The sequence below is a fragment of the Paralichthys olivaceus genome, chromosome 3 (genome assembly GCF_024713975.1).
Source record: "Paralichthys olivaceus isolate ysfri-2021 chromosome 3, ASM2471397v2, whole genome shotgun sequence".
In the NCBI taxonomy this organism is placed as follows: domain Eukaryota; kingdom Metazoa; phylum Chordata; class Actinopteri; order Pleuronectiformes; family Paralichthyidae; genus Paralichthys; species Paralichthys olivaceus.
This window is the reverse complement of record NC_091095.1, coordinates 20,975,888-20,998,148: the sequence shown is the minus strand read 5'-3', so window position 1 is coordinate 20,998,148 and position 22,261 is coordinate 20,975,888. Positions and strand designations below refer to the sequence as shown.

Genomic DNA, 22,261 nt, shown 5'->3' with positions numbered 1-22,261 from the left:
AGCTAGATAACAAAGAGATTGTACCGCTCAAGGCATTTCCTGCCACTGTCTCCTGAGACAGCCATATAATACCAGGACTTGTATTATGTATCAAGTTCTAGACAGTATGTGGGGCGGGAGGATCAAGTGTGTGATTTCACTGTTCTGCAGGTGAGAAAATAGACATGCCATTGAATAAGTGTGTCTGTCTTTGTGAGTTAATGTTAGTGCAGCATGTTAACTCTCTAGTGATCCGACCGCCGTGAGAAAATCAATCACAGCTGTCAAGGAATGTTCAGGTGAAAGCAAATCAGAAATCAGACGGCCTCATGAAAGACCATTTTGGAATTCTTATCCCCGATCCCTTTTTATTTGACGATTGTTTGTGCACGTTTCAAGTCAGGTTCCCCAAACTCTCAAAAATGTGTCAAAATAATTTTAACCATCGAATGTGAGATTTGATCATCAGCCTCTGAATAGCCATTAAAAGGCAAATTCTCAATCTGGCAATTTGAATTGTGTAAAGTTTTTTGTTTTAAATTTTTACTTAAGTCAACAGTCAAAAGTATTGTATTAAAATGTTCATATTTAGACATCATAATTATTTCTTCATCTCTTCTTCTTTCTGTACATGACTCGTACGGTGGGACAAGACTGATTTTGAACTTTGTTCAAGAAAATTCCAAATACTAGAAAATACATCAAATTGCAAAATTGCCTTAAATCACTCCTACATTGTACATACACTCCAAGTATAAATAAATCTGTTGATGTGAAAGGCTCTTGCATGGAGCTCAGTAAATGCACAGCACATTTATGTAAGATTAAATGTCAGCTGGGGACGTCTAGCTTTATAAGACCTTCAGAAAAATCCTGTGTGTGTGTTTTTTGAAAACCAGACTAAAGGCCTGTTCCAAGTGACAATGAAATCTTTATGTGAGGGCGTCGTTGACATTAAATTATCATCAAGTGAATGTTTCGATTTGATTAAACAAACAAAACACAGCTTTCACTGCTGTTAAATTTTATTGAACTGACCATCATCGGCCTTGGTAACATGAGAGCGAGCACAAGCTTCGTTGCCACTCGCTCCCACCAAGCGCTCACACAGTCTGTCCCAACTACTCTGTGGAAATGGAATAATCTCCCTATAATGGAAGCAACACTCTTCAACAATAGAGGCTGTTGTATGGAGGCAGAGAGCAGAGGCGTGAAGGAACATCAGGCTTCACTCCGTCCTAACTTACTGTCTGAGTACTGTCTGTCTGCTGTTTCAGTTCCTTTCAGGGCAATTATCAATAAAATAGGACATATTTTTGTCTGTGCACGTTAAACCTTACACACAGTTTATTGTAGAGGAGAAACAGGGCGATGAGATTGGCGATGAGTGTGCAGCTACAGATACACAATAAAGACGACTTTTGTTGACCAGACCTTTCTAAAGACCATTGTTCGGAGTCCCCTGGTGCAATGATTCATCCCTCTTTTTAGTTTTCCTGCCCACACAATTGCCCAGTTGAAAATGGGTTCCCCTCTTGCTGTGCGTGATGACTGTGTTTAGAGGCACAACAATGGATAACTGGAAATGGCTCTTGCTCTTGCTGCAGGTGAGAGGACTTTCAAGTGTGACCAGTGTGATGCAACCTTCAAGAGGAAGGACACGCTCAACGTGCACATCCAGGTGGTACACGACGGCCACAAGAAGTATAAGTGCGACCTGTGCGAGAAGGCCTTTGTCACCCCGTCGGTCCTCAAGAGCCACAAGAAGGTGAAGGAAAAGAACTTGGGCCAGACGACCTCAATCATAGACAGAGATTGCGCGTCTGCTCAGGCTGTCATTTTTGTCCTGAAAATGAGTTCAAGCTAAATTGTTGTTGTAGTCTTTTGGAAAGTAGACAGAACGGTTACAAAGTAACCTATGAAATATCTTGATTCACAAAGTTATGTTGAAGTTCTGCATGTGACTTCAGATACTTCTCAAGAGTATTAAGAGTACTTCCTTTACATTATTAGTGAAGGGACATGTAATGTGTACATTCCACTAAACTGCAGTATTTTCCATCATCAATGTTCTGCTCTAAAAGAGGAGAAATGACAGCCTGAATATCTATTTTTCTGACTTATTTTCATTATTTCATATTCAGTTGTATTCCTCGTCTCATCAAAGTGATGTAGCTAATATCTTGGATTGTCAAACCTGGTGGAGACATCCACCTTGACCGTTGCTGCACTTGAAGGTTTGGAAATCAATTCGTATGTTGATTAGAAATGGCAGTTAGTCCATTAGCTCCGCAGGATTTCAAAGCCCCAAACAGATCTCACTGCAGATTATGAGCCTTAAATCTGACAACGTCCGGTGTGGTTATGGATCAAGATTGAAACCAAACAGCTTCTTGGCACAAGCCAAAAGAAAATGTTTCAGAAAAGTAGGGCTGAAGACAGGCATGTTTAACCGTCTCTCTGCTTATGGGGTCTGGAGGCTGCTGGGAGATCTGGTCTTGATCAAAGTCAGGTTGCAGAGGAGACGACAACTTGCTGGCTTTGTTAACATGTGCAGAGTAACCCTGCTTTTGGCCATACTGTTGTTGAAGTCTTATTTAACGGACACACTGATACTGTGCGACTGTCTCTGCTAACTTCACCTCAAATCAATCAGAAAAAGACAATTATCAAAGCCATTTCTGTTTGTATTCATAAATCTTTAATAAAATCTAAAATTTATTAATACAATATCATGAAAACCAGACTGATTCAATTCATTCATTACTATTAGAAGTATATAATGACTCTTTAGCATAGGGCTTATAATATTTTCATTATAAGCAAACCGCCAATTATTTTTTCAGCCTTGTTATGCTATGTTATGTTAAAAATTCTGAGGTGACATTTTCAAATTAATCAAACCAAAAGTTCAAAACAAGACATTATCTTATGGTGAATATTGACAAAAGCCCCAAACTCTCACATTTGAAAAGCTGGAACCAGATGCTTTGCTTTAAAAATCACTTAAACAATGGATTGATAAACAGAATACTTTTTGCTGATTAATTGTTTAATTGCCTAATCGTTTCAGATCCTCTTTTAAATAACCATGGCTCTTCCTCTGGCACATGCAGATGTAGCCACTGAGTCTGCACGAGCAAATGGAAAGAACTCTGGATTTTTACGGGAGTTCAACAGAGTGCAGAAATTGTTCCCCAGAACCAGGATGTTTTATAAGAAAAACGAAAAAGAAGATTTCATTGTTGATGATGACGACACTGAACGTCCTGCTAAATTGACACTTTTCTTCTTTGGAATCATCTTCTTTCCTTTTCAAGCCAAAACAGAATCGATCTTTTATCTCTGTTTTTCGTTACATCTGCATCACGACAGTTAATGTTGCACATACGATGACCAGAACAGGCCTGAGTTATTCATGGAGCACTCTTGTGTTACAGCAAATGCTTTCTCCCACATGAGTCTGGATTTGTGTTATATGAGAGGGCGTGTGTTAGCATGTATGTGCATGCATTGTATGTTTTGCGCATTGTATGAGATTCAGTCTCACCTCTGTCAGTGTTTAGAAAATTACAGGGTAGGATTTAACTAGTTACAGTCACACACTGTGTTTAAGCATAAAACCGTTTTTATAATTACATACAAGTGCTAATAAATTCCACTGTTGATGATTTGAAACGTGATGTTACCATATAAAATCCATAGGGTACAAGCAGTCTCTTTTGTACAGATAACTAACAAAACTCTGCTCCGTCTGAGACACATGTGCTCACATAAGTGGATTTTGTTTGTGCATGATTGCCTACTCTGTGTGTGTGTGTGTGTGTGTGTGTGTGTGTTTGTGTGTGTTTGTGTGTGTTGTGTGTGAGAGAGAGAGAGGGGTGGTGTGTGAGTGTGGATGGAGCCTTTGTAACGAAACACCCGAGGTGTCAGAGGGACACAGTGGGGTGATGGAGGGAAGGATGGGGGCCCAGCGAGGAGGTGTTCCTGTATTGTTGTACTGCTGTTGAAACTGTCGCTCTGAGTTTGAGCCTTTCATACTCACGATTATTTTCGGGAATTTACAACGGGCCAGGAGGTGGAATTCAGACCGAACTTTTCAACAAGGAGAGAGAGAGAGAAATAGAAGAGAGAGGTGGGGGGGGGGGGGGAAGGTAGAGGAGTTAGTACACTTTCTCCACATGCTCCTCTCCTCTGTTTGCATATGCAGCCCAGAGCTCTGCACATGAGGGGATGTGTGCATGTGTGCACCCTGGCCTTTACTCCCCGGGGCTTTGGACCCTGGCAAACCTGCATCATCTGTGTTCTTTGATCGTGCCTCCAGGGCGGCTCAGCGGATCCACTATCATGTCAACATGTGCATCTCCTTTTACCACTAGTTTGTGGTGCATTATGGGGAGGATGAAATGTTGTTTATTCTTTACCCAACCAGAGAGTGCTGTTGAGAGAATGTACTAAATAGGGCATTTAAAGTGGAATGTAGATTCTGGAGCTGGAACAAAAAAAGAACCAAAATCAGATTAAGTTTGTATGAATGGTTCTTTGAGTAGACAGAATGATGAAGCATCATTTTCCATTTCTGATCAATTTTCTGATGAGCACATGTCCTGACATGGAATTCCAGCTATCACTGTCGATCAAGTTTTACTTTATAATGTAGGAAGTGAGGATGAATGTTACAAATGTTTTTCCTAACATCAACCATATGTCCGTTTTTTCTTACCCAGACACACACGGGGGAGAAGGAGAAGATCTGCCCGTACTGCGGACAAAAGTTTGCCAGCAATGGCACGTTAAGGGTCCACATCCGTAGCCATACAGGTTAGTGGTTGTGATCAAATTGTGGTTAAATTATAAAAAATCAAATAGTAAATTCAATTATTATCTTAAAAAGTATGTTTTGTTTGTTTTACTTGTGTTGGTAGTTAGTATGACATTACTGTTGCCAGTAGTTGACAGCAATTGCACCTTTAAAACAAAAGAAGAAGAATGTGTGTCTTAGCCATAGACTGTATATAAAGAGGTCTTAGCCTGGAATCCAGACCAATCAGAGGGCTTATATTTATGGGTCTGGCCCCTCCTCCCATTCAGACTGATTTCCATCTGTCCTGAAACTAGTCGGTCCAACCATTTATCTAAAATGGGGGCGGGTTTGATAACGATGGCAGCGGAGCAGCTATGAAGCATTTTTATTAACAACCAAAGTGGATAACTGGAGGTCTGTCGAGTCACCCATGGCCACAGTGTTAATCGAAGGGGACGTGAGGGTTTTTTCTAAAAGAAGAGGAACTGCCGCTGCATGTTGTATTCTGTAATTCTATTATTTGAATCAAAAATGTTATGCATTAGATGTTACTGCACAAACGCAAGACATGCAAAGTTACATACAGAAGACATGCAGCCGTCCAAAATTACAGTGTCATACACCTTAGAAAAATGAACAAAGATGAGGTGCAGTGCAAAACAACAGATACAGTTATTTAATAAATCTACTAATTCCACAAATCTGCCTGTCTTTATGTGACTTGCATATCTCGATAATAGTTTATCTAATCTTTGCTTCACACTTGTTATGTGTATTGTTATGGGAGAGCAGTGTTGAATTTGGTAAGATTTGGGCACAAAAAATGTTTGATGCTAATAAACTTTTTATAAACAGGCGACCAGCGCTCTGTAGCAGCAGCAGCTGGGACTCATCGACAGTGATGTTGTCAATCACAACAACATAGCCTTCACAACAAAGGCAATGACAACTCATTCTCCAGTTCAGGGTACTGAAGTTGAGCTTCACCAAACTTTGAATAAACAGGTGAAAATCTCTTTGTGCAGCAGCGGTCGTGCAGCTTCAGGGTTCTGTGGACAGATCACTCTTACAGTTTCACTAAGAAAGCTGCAACCATCATCACCACAGGCAGGATTAGAACAGGCAGTGTAGTAATCACAAATGAGACACAAAAGATCAGAACATTTATTTAACGTGCATCACTTACTTGAACATAGAAACATATTTGAAAATATGAAATGTACATTATTTGCTTAAGCAAATCTGCACTCTCCTCTCATTATTTTGAAATTAAAAAGTGTCCACAAGTTAAAATATGTTAAAAAAAAAAAGAAATGTCTGCTGATCAGCCTCATAAGCGCAGGCATCAGCCATTATTTCAAAATGTCAGATATTGGTCCAGTTATTTAACAACTGAATAAACCTATACAGAAAAATGACTAACTATTCCTTGAAAGCTTTATCAGTAGAGTGATGCTGAAACAAACCTAGACCTCCTCCTCCTCTCCCACCTTCACACTGTCTTCTGAACATTCTAACGTTTAATCCCAACATGTTGCAGCTCTACTTGAACCACTCTTTGCACAGCCACAAAAATAGAGCTCTGAATGTTCATTAAACTGCCTTAAACTAGAAAGCTACACATTCCTGTGTGTTTCCTTACCAACAGACTGGTGCAGAGTCCTGGCACGGCCACACACACACTTCTTGGCCTCTAAACGTGTTCCATCACTCTTTTCTTTCTCTGTCTCTCTGCCTGCTCTTGGTTGTCTCCTTGTCTCCCTCAGTCCCACTTCATCTCTCTTTTCTTGCTTTTTTCTCATTTGCGTTGTCTTCTCTCTTTGCCCTGGTGTTTTTTTTTAGATTCAATACATCAGTTTCCTCTGGTGGTTTTCTGGCAACAGATACACGGTGTGATGTCCGTCTCATGTTTTCTGATCCATCAATGTAATCCAGTTGGAGCCATGGTATCAAAATGGCTGACTTGATGAACAAATCATTGACCCAATCATGCCTCAGTCAGCTTCATTAGTGCCCCACACTTTAATTCATCAAATCAAAATCATTTTCAGCTTAAATCATATTTTTAGCCTCTCAATTGCAGGTGTAAATTAGTGTGTCGGAATGTGTCTGTGCTTTTGAGCGATGGTGGAACAATGGTCCATTGACGAGCCCACCACACTTTGTCAACAGCATCCTGTGTGTCCATGTGTACACGAGATGTGTATATGTGTGTTTTCGTACGTGTGTGTGTGTGAAGGACAAACCGACAGAAAGGGAGGACGTATAGCAGTGTGAACCGCGGCCCAGTCTGATTGTATTTATATAGAATAAACAAAAGAGAGGAATGCTGGGGGAGGGGTGGGAGCCGAGGGGACACCTCAAAGAAAGAAAGGAGCAAAGAGAGAAAAGACCACTCCAAGAAAGCATCCAGCCGGATGACCCTTGACCCTGACTGGCTGTAAATCTGTCCCCTGGTTCTATAGACTGGGCTTTTTTTGTTTGTTGTGTTTTTGTGTGAGAGGAAAAAATAATCTTTGCTGAGCAGTGTGAGTCTTTCTCTCAGCGACAATCCTGACAAGACTCATCTTGTACTCAAACAGTGAAGAGTCATGTGACTCATCTGTGGATGTGTCGAAGTGTCTGATCAATGTGGAGTGTGTGAATCATAAAATAATACGAGGAGCAGGTTTGAGGACCAAAGGCCACCAGCTGAGGTGAGGAGCTTTAAATCGACAGCTTCTCGAGACTGGATGCTTGATCTTGTTTGTCTTCCTGCTTCACAGGAACAAGTCAGCATTGATTATTTACCCGCTAAGCACAGGGGACTTTGTCAGGATTCCTTGGAGATTTTCCTCCCCGATCATCTTACCATTAAACGCTGCGGGGCATTATGAGAGAAAAGGCTAAAGTGTGAAATTGATTAAAGAGAAAGCATCAACTTTAAGCAGCTGGCAATACATGTACTGTATATTTGGCTAGGATTTTTTTCTAATTTAATTTCATTACAACATCATGTTGAGCTTAAACAAATAGTTGTAGCGGCAGAGAGGCAGGCGTCTTCTCTGAGAGCAGCCGGTATGAGTTCACCATCGACCCATAAAATGTGAGCTGTCAAAAACTTGGATGAGGATGTTGAAAACGTTGAGGAGTTCAGTCGTCATGATGAATGTATCTATCATTTTCTAAATTGTTCTTTTTGGCCCCGTGATGGAGCAAATGGGTCCTCCTCCACATCAGAGCTCAATGAGAGCACTTTTTCCCACCCTGCCTGCCATGATGTGGTAAATAATCATAGTCGAGTCATGAGAGTTATTTGTGCCAAGGGAAATGTTGACAGAATCCAGTGCGTCGCTGTCATGCTGACATCATAGCACATGTCATGTTTGGGCATGATGAAAAGCACAAGCCTACGAGCTAAGCTACAACAAATTGGTGTGGCATTTTAACCCTTAATGCTAATTTTGTGTTTACGTTAGATTCTGATTCTAGCCTCAACATTTAGACTTTTTCCACATGCTGACAAGGCACTGAGCCTCCAGTGTGTTTGCACATGTTCAGTAGTCAACAATGGAACATTTGTCATAAAGTTCTTCACGATCATCATCATAAGCAGCAAAGAAAAGCTGCAAATTTGGCAGGCAGAGATAGAATAAAACAAAAAGCAGCAACAGCTGTCTGAGATGGGATTTATTCAAGACATTATGTGTTGAATTATCTGAGGGACACTGATATAAACGGGCTGAGAGAAACACAGAAAGCAATAAATCTGAACAATTTAAAGATGCTCTCAAAATATACAACTGTTTTAAAGGCTCACTTAAGGAATTTAGTGCAACTTCTATAAGGTCACGAGACAATGAATAAATATTTTTAAAACTGAATTTGGAGAGTCTGAGGTATATTGACTTCTAGTCTCAGGTGCATATAATACTTAGCAAAGTTACCATCTGAATTTAAACACATTTCCAGCCACTACTGGAGGTTGGCAAATGAGATGAACAGCTTGCTAGTGCTAATTCTTTTTACTTGGCTGCTAATTACAGGAGTTTACAAGTGTTACATATAAAATTAAAACAGTAAAATTGAAAAAAGGTGAAACCTCTGAAGGTTTCAGGTGAGGAGTGCCGCAGCATGCAGGACGTAACGTATACATTCTGCTGCGGAGATCACATGTATTTATTCACACACATCGATACCAGTGTTGGCCCTCATCACCAGCTCTTGGTAACATCTGTGACTTGTATGGCGCTGCCTTTTCATCCTGAGATATTTGTATTCTTTTAGATTCTCATTTTCATGTCTGTCATGTGTTGCAAACGTGCACAGATGCTGTATATTATCCAGAGTTTATACTCAGGGGCTAGCTGGAGAAACTCCTCTCACTCGGACATTTCCATTCTTACATACAGCCCCTCAGGTGATTGTCCGGAGTTTATCCAGAGTTATCTGAAAGCAGCTGGATCCTACATTTTCCATAATGCAACTCAATTATGTCTTTCAGCAAAATCATCCCTGCCAAATGAATGTCAATCTCTCTGAAACCTATATTGCCCCCACTCTAATAATAAATCTGTGTAAGCTGAGATAATGTTGACGTGGGTGGTTTTATTTCATTCTCTATAAGCTCCATACACAGCCAGAGAGGGAATTATACTATGGGTGTTAATCTTTAAAACTAGTGGCGTGCTCCTTTAGTGCACTGGTACACAACAGACGGAGCCCGACACCAATGACTATAAGCCTGTGTAAGTAATGTACATGCAGGCCTCGGTGAAGCAAAGCACATGTGAAGCTTTTCAACATCAGTAAATCATGGCCACATAAATGCTGAAACATAGTTTACAGTATCATTTAAATTAATCACTTAGCCACTTTGTTTAATGACTATTCTGGCAAACCTAAAGTCAAGGTGCATTTTTTGTTGTGTACTTAACACTGAGATGCTTTACCTCATTTTGCCCTCTGGCACTGACCTTTGTCACAACATGACTTTCAATGAGACGATTATTGATAATCGGTTCATAATAATCACTACTTTTCAAGAACAACATACTTGAAAGATCATGGTGTCATTTGTTAAAATAATTCTACAGTCTTATTTTTGATGTTTTACAAAGCTTCTTTAGCAACAAAACAACTGTCCTCAAATGGACATCTGGCAGAACTCTGGAATCACTGAACCTGTTTAGGTTCAGAAGATTTTGTTTGTCTCGACTGTGGTCATGGTTACAATCTCGTAAAGTGGAATCACTGCGTACTGAATTATTGTCTGTCTGTGATGAATAGTGCCTCGCTGTCGTAGCTTAAACTCTCTTTTTTTGGGTGCGGTGCAGATGCTTCACTTGAACTGAGGATTGTGCTTTGAGACATGTCAGGTTCAGATCTGCTGTATGTGTGGTAGGGCTCGGGCACGGACTTGTCTGATGCAGGCGAGTTTCGGAGAATTGTTTGAGGAAGTGGAGAAATCGAGTGAGACCCTGGCCATAACGGAAAGGTCAAGTGTAAAAGTTGTTGGGCGTTCCTACAGCTCATCAAAGACAATCTCCTATCATCTCCAACACGCTGCTATCACATTACCTCTGTGGCCCCTGTCGGCATGTGGCACAGGGCAGAGAGTGGAGGGCCACTGTCTGGCTGCACTGGAGGAGGCCAGGAATTAATTTCTGATGGACCACACTAATGTCTTTCAGACCGGAGCCCCAAAGCTACAAAGCATTCTCCATAACACAAATGCCGCGCGGCAGGCGAAAAACGACGAAGCCGACCATCTGCTGACCAGACACACGGCCGTGCGCACACATACAACACACAAGGGGTGCCAAACGGATCGATTAGCAGACAAGAAGTGTGAGGGCCACAGCGGGGGGGCGGGGGAGAAACCCGGGGTCAAAGAGATGGTGTACTGTTTCAGCACATGCTAAATCAGTTACCATCTCCACACACATAAAGCCCTGGCTCAGTGCTGCAGCCACCCCTCATAATCCCCAAACAATCTGGCTCAATCTGGAGAATAAGTGGAGGGTTTCTAGTTACAGTAACACTCAGCAGAACAGACACCAAGTCTCTAGCGCCAGTAACACAGAGCAGTGTTGCAGGACTGTTACTACTTAGGTTTCTAAGTAGCATTTGTTTATTTCCTGATTTGCTGAGGGATTGAGTTGCTCTTGTTTTCTTCCGAGCAGGTTGAAACAGTGGAAATGCAGTTCGGAGTAGGAACTATTAATCCTCGTATTTAAAAATGACCTCTTTTAAAATATCGAATACCATCATTTTCTCTGTTTGCATTTTCCAGATGAGGTACACATGTCCAGAACCAGAGAGTGTATAGGTTAAGTAGGTGAATTATCTTGCACTTATTACGCTGCCTCTTTTGTTAGCAGGGTGTGGTTGTCTGCGCTGTGTATCCACTGACAATAGCCAGCTCCTGGGAGGGATGTGATCCAAGCCACAGAAGTACGTTGGCACACTTTGCTCTGGTGCTATTAGCCCACTAATGCCTTCTCCAGGACTCCCCAAGGCTAACGTTGGGCCTTAACCTGATACCACACATGCTACATAAGACACAGGCCTTGCTCTTCTCCGTTTCAAAACACATCTGGGATTCAGATTCTACTGTTTGTCAACAAAAGGCCTCCCAGGGGCTGAAGCTGCACAGAAGGGGATTTTGGGACAGAGCTGGCCTCATGCATGTTTCAGTATGTGTAATCAGTGCACATATGTCACGTTAACCCTTTTTACGGCAACGTGAGGTTTCACATTTTATTACTCTCTATGTTGTATGGTGGGTGTAAACCGCTATTTTGGTGTCTGCAACATCACAGAGCTTATCTGTTTAGAGACACAGGCTTTAAGGGATATGATCACAAAAAAAGGAGGTACGGGTCAAGTGTAAAGAAATTAGAATAAGATATGATCTCACAAGTGGGTACAATCATGAGTTTCTAGGCAGGAATAAAAACAGTAACCAGTATTTAAATATCCCAAAATATTCACACATTACCATGAAAAGCCAAGATAAATGTCTGAATGTCAATGAACATCAGTTTTCACTACATAACTTTTAATCATATATGTAAAAATGGCTTCTGAGTGTTAACTTAAAACCTCAATCGCGCCTTCACATCTTCGCTGTTCAATCATTCGAGAAATGTTCCTCCAGCACAGTCGTGTTTATAGCCGTGCGATGATATTACTCTTCTCACATATTCCCTGGATGGATTTTCTGATTTAATAAGCATCTTTGCATTTTGAATCCCAGGGAAACACAGCTAATTAACCTTATTACTTAAAGGGGCAAAACATCTCCCCTATCAATAAAATGACTCACTTGCCTGTTCAGCAATTAGCCGCTAAAGAGAGATTATGTTACCAAGACGCAGATGCAAAAGTAGATTGTTGCACTGAAGGGATAGACACAAATGTCTAGCTGTAGGTATCCATTTTTGGCAGCGTTTCATTAAATTTTACTATGTGCACTTGCAGGCATACCGTATTTATAAATTCATAGGAGACTAATACCTAATATCATTTGATTTCCTGCTATATTTTTACTCATCCAGACACAGGAAACATACTTAGTTTGCATTAGATTCCTGATTAATGGCACAGCTTTGAAATGAATTGCAGTCATCATTGAAGCCAGGTTTTTTTTTCTTTCCCTATTTTCCCGTCTGAAGCTATGATTTCAGTGCCGTTATATAGGTTACCTCATATCTCTTCTATAGATAAGTAATCAACTGTGGTCCTCCTATCTGGCCCGTGGATCAGGCCACGGTAAACAGATCCATGTGTCAGTGGACTGGTTGACTGACAGCCTGTCACTTCCTCTTTGTCATCAGCGATGTGTCCTCAGATAGGATCTGTAGGAGTTTTGCTGGACTGCTTTTGATCCAACTTGGATAAGCCGCTTCGCCTCTGATGTGCTCCTAAACTGTCGGCCAGTTGTAGCTCAGATATCGGGCAGTGAATTGTAGCATCTGAAGTGGAAAGTCAGTGTGCATCGGAGATGACGGGCCCTGAGTGAATGATACCAGGTCTAACAGTAGTCAGGTCACATCCACATCATAGAAGAGCATTTGACAGAAAGGGACAGGACACAGGTTCCAGAACATCCACCTAATACATCTGTGCGGAAGAGCAAGACGTTTCAGCAACATTGTCCATATTTACTTCTTACTATCAGGGTGGTGATGGTTTTACTCATTAAATTTGGTGTGGATCAATTCATCTTGTATTACTTTTTTTTAAGATTGCATAGTTTTGCCAATTTCTCAGGAAATAATGTCTGGATCTTTATCTAAAAAAACCAGACATGCTTTTAGTACTGGAATTAGTTCATTACGTCCTGCCTCTGCCTGCTGCTCTACCCCTCACCTGAACACTCTTAGGATTTGATCTGAGCAGATATTTACTTGCTGCATAGTTCATGTGTGAAAGGAAAAGTCTATGTTTCAACCTGTATTGTCCCATTTACATGTCAGTTGCATGGTCTCATGTGTGCTCATGTTTATTGATCCCCAGGTGAGCGTCCGTACCAGTGCCCTTACTGTGACAAAGCATTCAGCAAGAATGATGGTCTGAAGATGCACATCCGCACACACACTCGTGTAAGTCTTAATCATTTCTATGCAATTGTTAATAATGTCTTAGTTTGTCTTAATGTTGTTTTTCATATTAAAGTTTGCTCTGTCATATGTATAATTTAATGTTTATTAGATAAACCTTATAAAATGCATATTGATGGCTGATGGGCATATCAACTATTTGATCTAGGGCATCAAATCATCGTTGGTCAACTGTTGGACCAATCACAGCCATTTATTTACAGCACACTGCATACAGCCATAATTTCAAATGCACCATGGGATTTTTATATCACAGCAGGTATTCCACACGTCACAGAAGGAAAAACACTTGTCTATTAAAAATATAAAAATTAATCATGGCTGAATTCCATGTAGCTGCTTTAGTTTCAGTGTCCTGTTGTTCAACATGCAGGCTCTCCATTGTCCATAATGTGATCAGTTAAACCTGTGACAAGTCAGAGTGTCTGCTGTGAATAACAACTAATTACACTGCTCTTACTGTTTTATCATATTCCACAATACTAAATAAGCGCTGCCTGATTATTCTTTATAGCTAACAGACATAAAAACAGAAAATACAATTACAAATTTAAACATCTTAAGGAAAGACAATTGATAAAATAAAGCAATAGGACAAACAGGCCCAGTTAAAAGCAATACAATAATAAAAACAATCAAATAAAGAAATAAAAAAACAAAAGTTAAACGTTCACACTATATACCGACAGATCAGTGTAACAGATACGACAGAGAAAGAGTCTCTGGTGTCCCACTGACTTTATCACAAGGCTTCAGGTTTTCAGGTCAGTGTTTGTCTGAATTGCAGAGGACACATAAAGCATACTCACATGTCACCACAAAATAATCTTGTCTCCTCTGGGTCTAACATTTGTGACACTCCCTGCCCATCATTCCCTCACGTGGAGATTCATTCTTCATCTATCTTGTAAAAACCTACTGACACAAAACGCAGACATCGTGTAGATACAGACTGAAGCGAAATTAGATTAACTTCACTCAAACTGCGCTGGCTTCTCACCTTCCCAGTTTGATTTCTTTATAAACAGAGCGCAGCTGACTCCATAGTCAACTGCTGACTGTATGGTATTGCAAATGTGGCCTGGAACTGTGAAGAGTGAGTCAGCCTTCAGGGTGGAGAAAAGAAAAGTACGTTTCTAATGAGGTCATATCCTGTGTTGGGACGCCGCTCATTTTCCTACGTCACTTCTGGACCCATTGATGTTCTCCACTAAAGCAACACTTTCCATGAGCTCTCTTTGAGCATCTGGACGTGCATGTTGCTGTCACTTTTGATAAATGAGACTTAATATATGTTTCATCATAGATTTCCATCATCAATTCCTGCAGCTCTGACTTTGACAGTCGGGTCTGACAGCACTGTTAATTTCAAAGATTTGTCCTCTCTTAATGTTGTCCAGAGCACAGCGCTCTGCTGTTACAGTGTGTTGATAACAAAGGTTTCCTGCCCAGGTTGACGTCTCTCAGTGGAAACAGACAGGTATAATTTCCTAGTGACCTGCAGATTAAACTGACTGATGTTTGGTTCCTAATGTTCCCAGACCTGCCTTCACTCACAACACTCTGAAATATGGACTGAACAGTTACAAACAGCAGAGCCAGATGATGTCACTCTTGAAAAAACAAATGTCCTTTGGCTGCAGCTCACTGTTAATGTACAGACAATTTGAGATGGATGCGTTTGTATGTTTATATCACAAACCACATCACTGGCAAATAAAATGGAACTCGTTGGAAGGCAATATGAATGGTTGATACTTTGGATATTACACAGTTATACTTTATTATTGTTTTGATCTCTAAAGTAATGGATGCAACCTTTGGACTGGGATGCTTTGAAAGTTAAAACGTCAAATAGAAATGAAATATAATTTGTTGGACTTAATTCAAACTCAACTCCTGTATGACTTCACTTTGTAGAATTGATGTTGTACCATGCAAACATTACGCTGGCTCTGAAAGTATCAGGCAAGAAGCCAACAGGTGACTAAGATTTAATGCTAAACCAAGAGTAGCACAGTAGCATTTAGAGGTAATGCTACTGTACTATGTTTGCATTTTCAAAAGGCAGCCAACAGCCTTGCTATTGTTCACAATTATTTCCATTTTTTGGCATCAAACATATCTAACTATCAAACAAGGCCTATAGTTAGCAACAAGAACAAGGTCAACATGACTTAAAATAGATCAGTGTGTTGTTGAGTTTATCAACATCCTCATGTCAAGTACAATGCTCAGACTGCAGCACCTACACACGGAAATTTCAATTTGGCTTGGTTAAGAATGTTAAATCTTGTAACACATTTTCCTACTTTGCAAGAGCAGAAGCCTGCTATGACACCTGGGGAGTCTCCTAAAGGCATTTAATGAGAAGTTTCAGGACATGAAAGGTAAATATTTGTTCAGCCATTAATGCCGAACCAGCTGATGTGCCCTATTACCTATAATAGTAAAGGGTGCAAAGCTTCAGTAACCACCTGCCTCTGCCCGAGTTCTGTATACTGAATGTTCATCCTGAGACATATGGTGAAGTTTGCATCTCTGTTTGAAACAAACTACTCCTGTGAGCAGTTATTTTCAAAACTGACTCATGACTGACAAAGCCTGGAAAATCAGCTGTGAGTTGTCATCACTACCATCTGACAGACACCTTGCCAGAATCTGTCATTGGATTAAAGAGATTAAGGTGAAATATGTTCTCACTAATTAGCTATGGCCCCTCGAAGGATATTAAACAATCTAATTGGTCTTTGATGTAAAAAAAAAAGCTTCCCCACCCCTGTTCAGTAGAGACGTTTCAGTAAAGAGAGAAAAAAGACCACGGCCTCTTAATGAAAACCAAAGTGTCTTTGTCATCAAAGTCTTTAAGATTCATCCTCTGGGGACCATGAATGTCAGAGGTAAGTTTTATTGCAATATATATAGAATGGTTTATGAGATCATTTCAATCTGGATCCAAGTGGTTGTTAGCATGGCTAAAAACTTCTCTCACCCACTATGAGTTGCTCAGTGATCCTGAAGCCTAATAAGTCACTGTGACTACATGACACATGAAACGACAGGCTCCTTCAAAGTAAACAAACAAATTCAGTTTTCGCATTTATAGATGTGCTCTTTGCAGAGAGTGGTCAGATTCAGAGGAACGTTCAGGTCAAAGGTCAGAGGGTTAGCAGCTGCTCAAGAGTGAGGTCACCAGGTACAGATGTTCAATGTTACCAGGGTCACAGTGATGCATTCTGGGCCCACTACATCACCTAAGTCCATCCATGTGTTTCCTGACCTGTAAACTCTGATCCCTCGTAGTTTTCTGGGTTTTGTTTTCGTCATACAAGAACCGAAGAAGTGATCCTCAGCAAAGCAGGAGATTTAAGTGGACATTTGTACTCCACAGACCATCACACACACACACACACACACACATAGCCTCTGCTCCATTGTTCCCTTTTAGACACACACAAACAGTTGCATACTTAAAGTCGCTCACACACATGTACCCGCTCACATGCGCACATGCAGTGAACCTGATCTTTACCTCCTTTTGTATCCTGTGTCACTGGGCACTCCTTGCCCCGCCCACATGATAGCGCCTTTCCCAGGACCCTTACTTCCTGCATTCACCCCGTTCCCATGACAACTAAGCTTTAAATGGGTAGAGCGTTCGCTATCAGCCAGACTTGTCAAAAACAGCTCCACAAAGAGTAACACTGGGAATCAGCAGCTCGCCGCTATCTTCACGCTTCTTATTTCTCCACAAGTCTTTTAGGTGTTACCACCGTTTCCCCTCTGACTCAGACACACCCACCCCCCACTCATGTACACACACATATTTGGAGATTTTTGTGAAAAAACTCACCCACAGTGAGATATCTACTTTGACTGACAGTGAGGCAGGCCTCTGAAACGCATGGAGGAAATGTTCTCTGGTAAACTGATGAGGTGTGGAGACAGAGGAGTGATATTCTACAGCCCCAGAGTGCCAGCGCTCTGATACACGTTCAAAGGGATTTTCTGTGCCGTGTTTTCCTTGCTCTTTTGAGGAATCCATGTGTTTTTGATGGGCCCTACGCCGGTCATTTCCTCTCTACTGCAGGGGCTGTGCAATCTTTCATTTCACATCTTCAGAAACTCACAGGGAGAGAACACCAGGGTGTGAGGCAAGAAGGTATCAGTGTGTGAAAATGAACCTGTGTGTGTATGTTACAGGCATATTTCCACATCTTGTGTTTTTCACTGTGCTGTGTGTGTCTGTTGGTTTTTGGTGTGTGTGCACATAGTGTGTGTAGATCATTACACTTTCTTCCTCCAGGTTTTGTCCATATGTGGCTGAACTGAGAAAGTATTGTTATGTATTGTTCCGCTGCATTGATAGATGAGGTGCCCTCTTTAAAATGTGTTATGTCTGTGTATCACTGCAGGAGAAGCCATATAAATGCAGCGAGTGTAACAAAGCTTTCAGCCAGAAAAGAGGACTTGATGAACACATGAGGACACACACAGGAGAGAAACCTTTCCAGTGTGATGTAAGTATCTACCTGCCTCCACTGCACCTCGGAACCAATCTGCTGTCCCCTGATTCCTGCTTATATATCTGTGTGTGTGTGTGTGTGTGCGCGCACACACGTGTGATTGCACCCTGGCACCAGGCCAGATGTGGAAAAGAGTTGGGGGAGCTGCTCAGTTAGAGGCAGATACTGATCTTGTTTCTCTGGAGGGGCCGAGTGGGCTGATCTCACATAAACACATTGAGAGGATCACAGGGAGAAATTGCCCTCTGTTTATAATACTGTAGGAGTAATAATTATTCTCAGAGACAGTGGAGGGAACAGACAGAAGATGTTCTGAACAAACTCATTACTGTGTTTCGAGGCCATTTGTGAAAATTGGAAACATGGGGCAGTTTATTCAATATTTTCTGTTGTGTTTTTCTTCTTAAAATGGGCCACATCTTAGAAAAATCTTAAAATTTAAAATGCTATGAAATTCTATTCCACCCTCAAAAACTTTTGATGTTATAGATTCGTTTAAAGCCCGAAGATCAGTTCCCACGAGCTACTGCAAAGGACTCTGGGCAGTAGAGGTACTTAAAGTACTCCTCTTTCTCAGAATCATATCCCAGTCAATTTTAACGAAGAGACATAATAGACATATTTTATATTTATCGTAACTTGAGCCCTGTAGTGGATATCAGTAGTTTTGTTGTCCACTGTGAATAAATGACCATGAAGGTTCTTTGTTAGGTTTCGTCTATCAAAGTCATCCAGTGATAGTGGAGGCAGTCTAAGATTTTGAAAATATCTGTTGGGTCATGAACGTAAACCTAGAAAACAAATATTCCTAATTTGATTATTCCCTCACCTAACTCTCAGATTTTAATTTGAGAACACTCCAATTAGTCTTAATCTGTGGCATCCCCTCCAGTTCTTAACCAGAACATGCTCCCATATCCGCTGAGAATCATCCGTAGTTGTTGTGTAAGACCACAGGATCAGTATCCCATTCACTGTCAGCGAAGCATCCCCAGAAAGTGTCTCCCAGCGACATCCAACATTCATCTGGATTCTTTTTCTCCCCGAGATTTGGAGGAGACGTGTTCATGTAAATAATTCCACGCTAAACTATTAAAGATAATAGAAATAACATGTGGATTGTATTTTGGGGTGGATTCTACGTCAGACTAAAGGATCGCACTGTTCCAGGAAGGATTCGTAGACAAGCTAGAGGGGCTCTGTAAGCAGCGTCTGTCATAACAGTATTAAAAATGTTGTAGAAGCATCCAGGAACATCTGGGCTACAAAGAGACACGGATGCCCCACTTTCATCAGCCCCTTCCCACTGTTTCACTTCATAAAATCCAAAATATTTCACTGACACTTGATCAGATTTGTAAATTGTTGAGCTACGTTTAATTCCACTTGAATAGCAAAGCTAGAACATGATCCCACATCAATACGAGTGTCCATGTTACCTGATAAACCTTTGACACGGTGCTATGTTGGGGCTTTGGCTGCTTTCATTCATAGCTACAGCATTTCTGCCCGCAGATGTAAACTGTCTGTGAGATTTTCTGAATGTAATTCATAGCCCTGAAGTTCTTCACAGATGGAGCGAGGAGGACACATGCTGTGATTCCTGAAGCAGTATGTTAAACTGCAGCTGAACGCCAGCCAGTGGTGGATTATTATGATTGATAGAGGACGATGGAGTCATTTGTACAGTGTGAAATGGCTCATTTATGATGGATGTTAAGTTGCGTGCACCCCCGCCCCCCTCGACTGGTGGAAAAAGAAGGGATTTCTGTCGCCGAGCACAGTGATTTACAAATTATTCTCCTCCTCTCCGGAGGTGTTAAACACTACACTGAGCAGTAAAAATAAATAAACAAGTTCAGGTGTTCAATAAATAAAGTTTAATTCTATCTACTAAAATCCTGTATTTTTTATTTTTATTTTATTTTGTAGGTGTGTGACCTGTCATTCAGCTTGAAGAAGATGCTCAGCAGACATAAGCTGACGCACAACCCTAACCGGCCCATGGCAGAGTGCCAGCTGTGCCATAAGAAGTTCACCAGGAACGACTACCTCAAAGTACACATGGAGAATGTCCACGGGGAAACAGAGAGCTAGAGGCAATTATTGAAACACTGGCTGAAAGCTAAAGATATTTGATTCCGGAGATAAAGTCTCATGCTTCATGGTTTGGCCTTTACATGCTGTATACACAGATGGAAAGATAGCAGGAACGCTGTTATTAAACATACATACATGTAGGATATGGAAAACATTAGGGGGAGTATTCTGACATTGAAACAAAGACTGTATATTTGTAATTTTTTTCTTTTGTCGTACTGTTTTTGGACAAACAAAATTCCAGATATGTTTGATCTGCCTCCAAATCGCTGTGTCTGCTCACAGGGGAAATGAAACGTCTGACATTTCACTCCCAGTTTTTTCCGATTTCTAACCAGTGTTACTGTTGGTACGGCTGCACCCTGACCTCCCTCACTGTAGCATTTACTGAAGACCTTACTGTAAATCTGTGGCCAGTTGCCAAGTTAAGAGCTATAAAACAATCAACCATAGGTATTTCAGTGCACTTTTTTCAGTTCATGTGTTCACTTTATACACGTTTACATCTCTTACATTTTACAACTGTTCTGTTTTGTTCAAACATGTTTACTGTTGACATCCTGTTAGCCCCCGGAGCGTACTGTTAAGACATGTTGCTCCATTTATGATCTCAAATATCAACGTTTTGATGTTGCATCAAAATCTGAAACAGCTCAGAAATAAATTTTTATGTACATGGAAGCTAGAAAGTACGAGTATACTGGTCATGCTTCTTTCCAAATAAATACCGAGGGCTTCATGTTTGTCACGTGATAGAGGATGGGAGGTGAAGGTTTTGTGTATCGGACCTGCTTAGTCGCTTTACTTATGATTCTGTGGAAAACTGTTGAACACACAGTAAATCATTATCTGAAGACTAAGCTCAGCTACTCCCAGACCTGTGGTGCCTGAAGTGCAGAGATGTATCGCAGGAACAAAAAGAAAATCCAAAGTACTGTTTGTTGATGTTTGTGGTGAATTGTGGAGTGTTTCTGTTTGAATGTTCTGGGGACATCAGGCCTTACAGTGTGTGTTTACATTATTTTTTATGAATGATTTTTCAGTTCTTTCCACAGAGGGTTTACTTCTGTCCTGTTCTGTCCCCTCCACCTTCATTTGCTTCTTCATTCACTGCCCATTTGATGAATCCCCGCTTCTGCATCTGTAGACTGTGAATTGTCACTTCACACGTTTGTATTTTGAAATGTATAAAACCTCATCACCTACCAAGCATTCATTTCCTCCTCTTGTTCTAATTATGTGTTTGTGAACTGTTGACGTTGGCGGAGTTCTGGGAGTGAAGGCTAATTAAGCCTTTTTTTTACTTCTTGAGGCCACAGCCACCATTTGCCTGATCTCTGATCTGTGAAGCCGCACACTAAAGAGCGCCTCTGATGGTTTCTCTCTGTGGATGCGGCGACGCTTTCTCACGTCCATCCCCTGCAGAGACTCTGGCATGTCAGGATTCTGTTCTGTGAGAGTTTCACTAGCGGTGGAGAGAAGTGGGAGAGCTGCAAGTCGTTCTCAGCGTCGTTCTGAGACGTTTGTCAAACAGGCTGCTTTTCGAACCCGATAAATCTTGCCATGTGTGGCTTTGGCTTCCTGAAAACACATAACTACTACAGTATGTCTTTCTTCACGTCTTTGAGCTTGTGCTGTTTTTTTAAACAATTAACTAATTTCTGGGATTCATGTTGGATTACGTTTTGGCTTCATCGCTCTAGGCGTAGAAATCAACAACTGCACGATGTCTCCGCGCTCCTGTCAGCTGATGTCAGGCGTCCCAAGATGCATGGTTAGCAGTGACCGGGTTATCCCGCTCTCCCTCTGGCGTCGGGTTCACTGCGTGGCCGTGCAGGGCGTGGCACCGGCCACCAGGCCCTGCTGAGGCCCACACTGCCCTCTGAGCTTGTGCCTCCCGCCGCCTGCTCTTTAGTGGTGAGGCCTCTGAGCCATACTGACGCACTCTCAGATACAGGGGCATTTATATTGCATCATGTAAACAGTAGTAGTTGTAGGGATTTCCAGCAGTGGAAAATAATTGTCAACCACATGTCTTGTCTGTCCTAAACCAGCTGACAGGTCAGCCTGGGTGCGGAGATGTCCCTGCTTTTCATTGTCGCTCTACTCTCATGAGTCTGTGACAAAGTGTCCCTTCTCTCACCATCCATATCTCTGCTTTTCCGTTTTCATCTCACAACATTTGATTTTCTCATATGATTTTCCCAGTGACCCAAGGATCTTGTATTCTCCACTTCAATCAATTT

General features: G+C 41.3%; 1 protein-coding gene across 2 annotated transcripts in view; it reads left to right on the top strand.

Annotated features, from left to right (window-relative positions):
- prdm5 (PR domain containing 5) overlaps positions 1–21,220 on the top strand; it is a 33,992-nt gene extending 12,772 nt beyond the window's left edge. For both annotated transcript variants that reach the window (XM_069522467.1, XM_020080719.2), the window contains 5 exons: positions 1,587–1,747; positions 4,707–4,800; positions 13,286–13,371; positions 17,805–17,909; positions 19,848–21,220. In XM_069522467.1, coding sequence (XP_069378568.1) covers positions 1,587–1,747; positions 4,707–4,800; positions 13,286–13,371; positions 17,805–17,909; positions 19,848–20,012 — 611 coding nt within the window. In that variant the 3' untranslated portion in view covers positions 20,013–21,220. The remainder of the gene's footprint in view (positions 1–1,586; positions 1,748–4,706; positions 4,801–13,285; positions 13,372–17,804; positions 17,910–19,847) is intronic.
- The last annotated feature ends 1,041 nt before the right edge of the window (positions 21,221–22,261 follow it).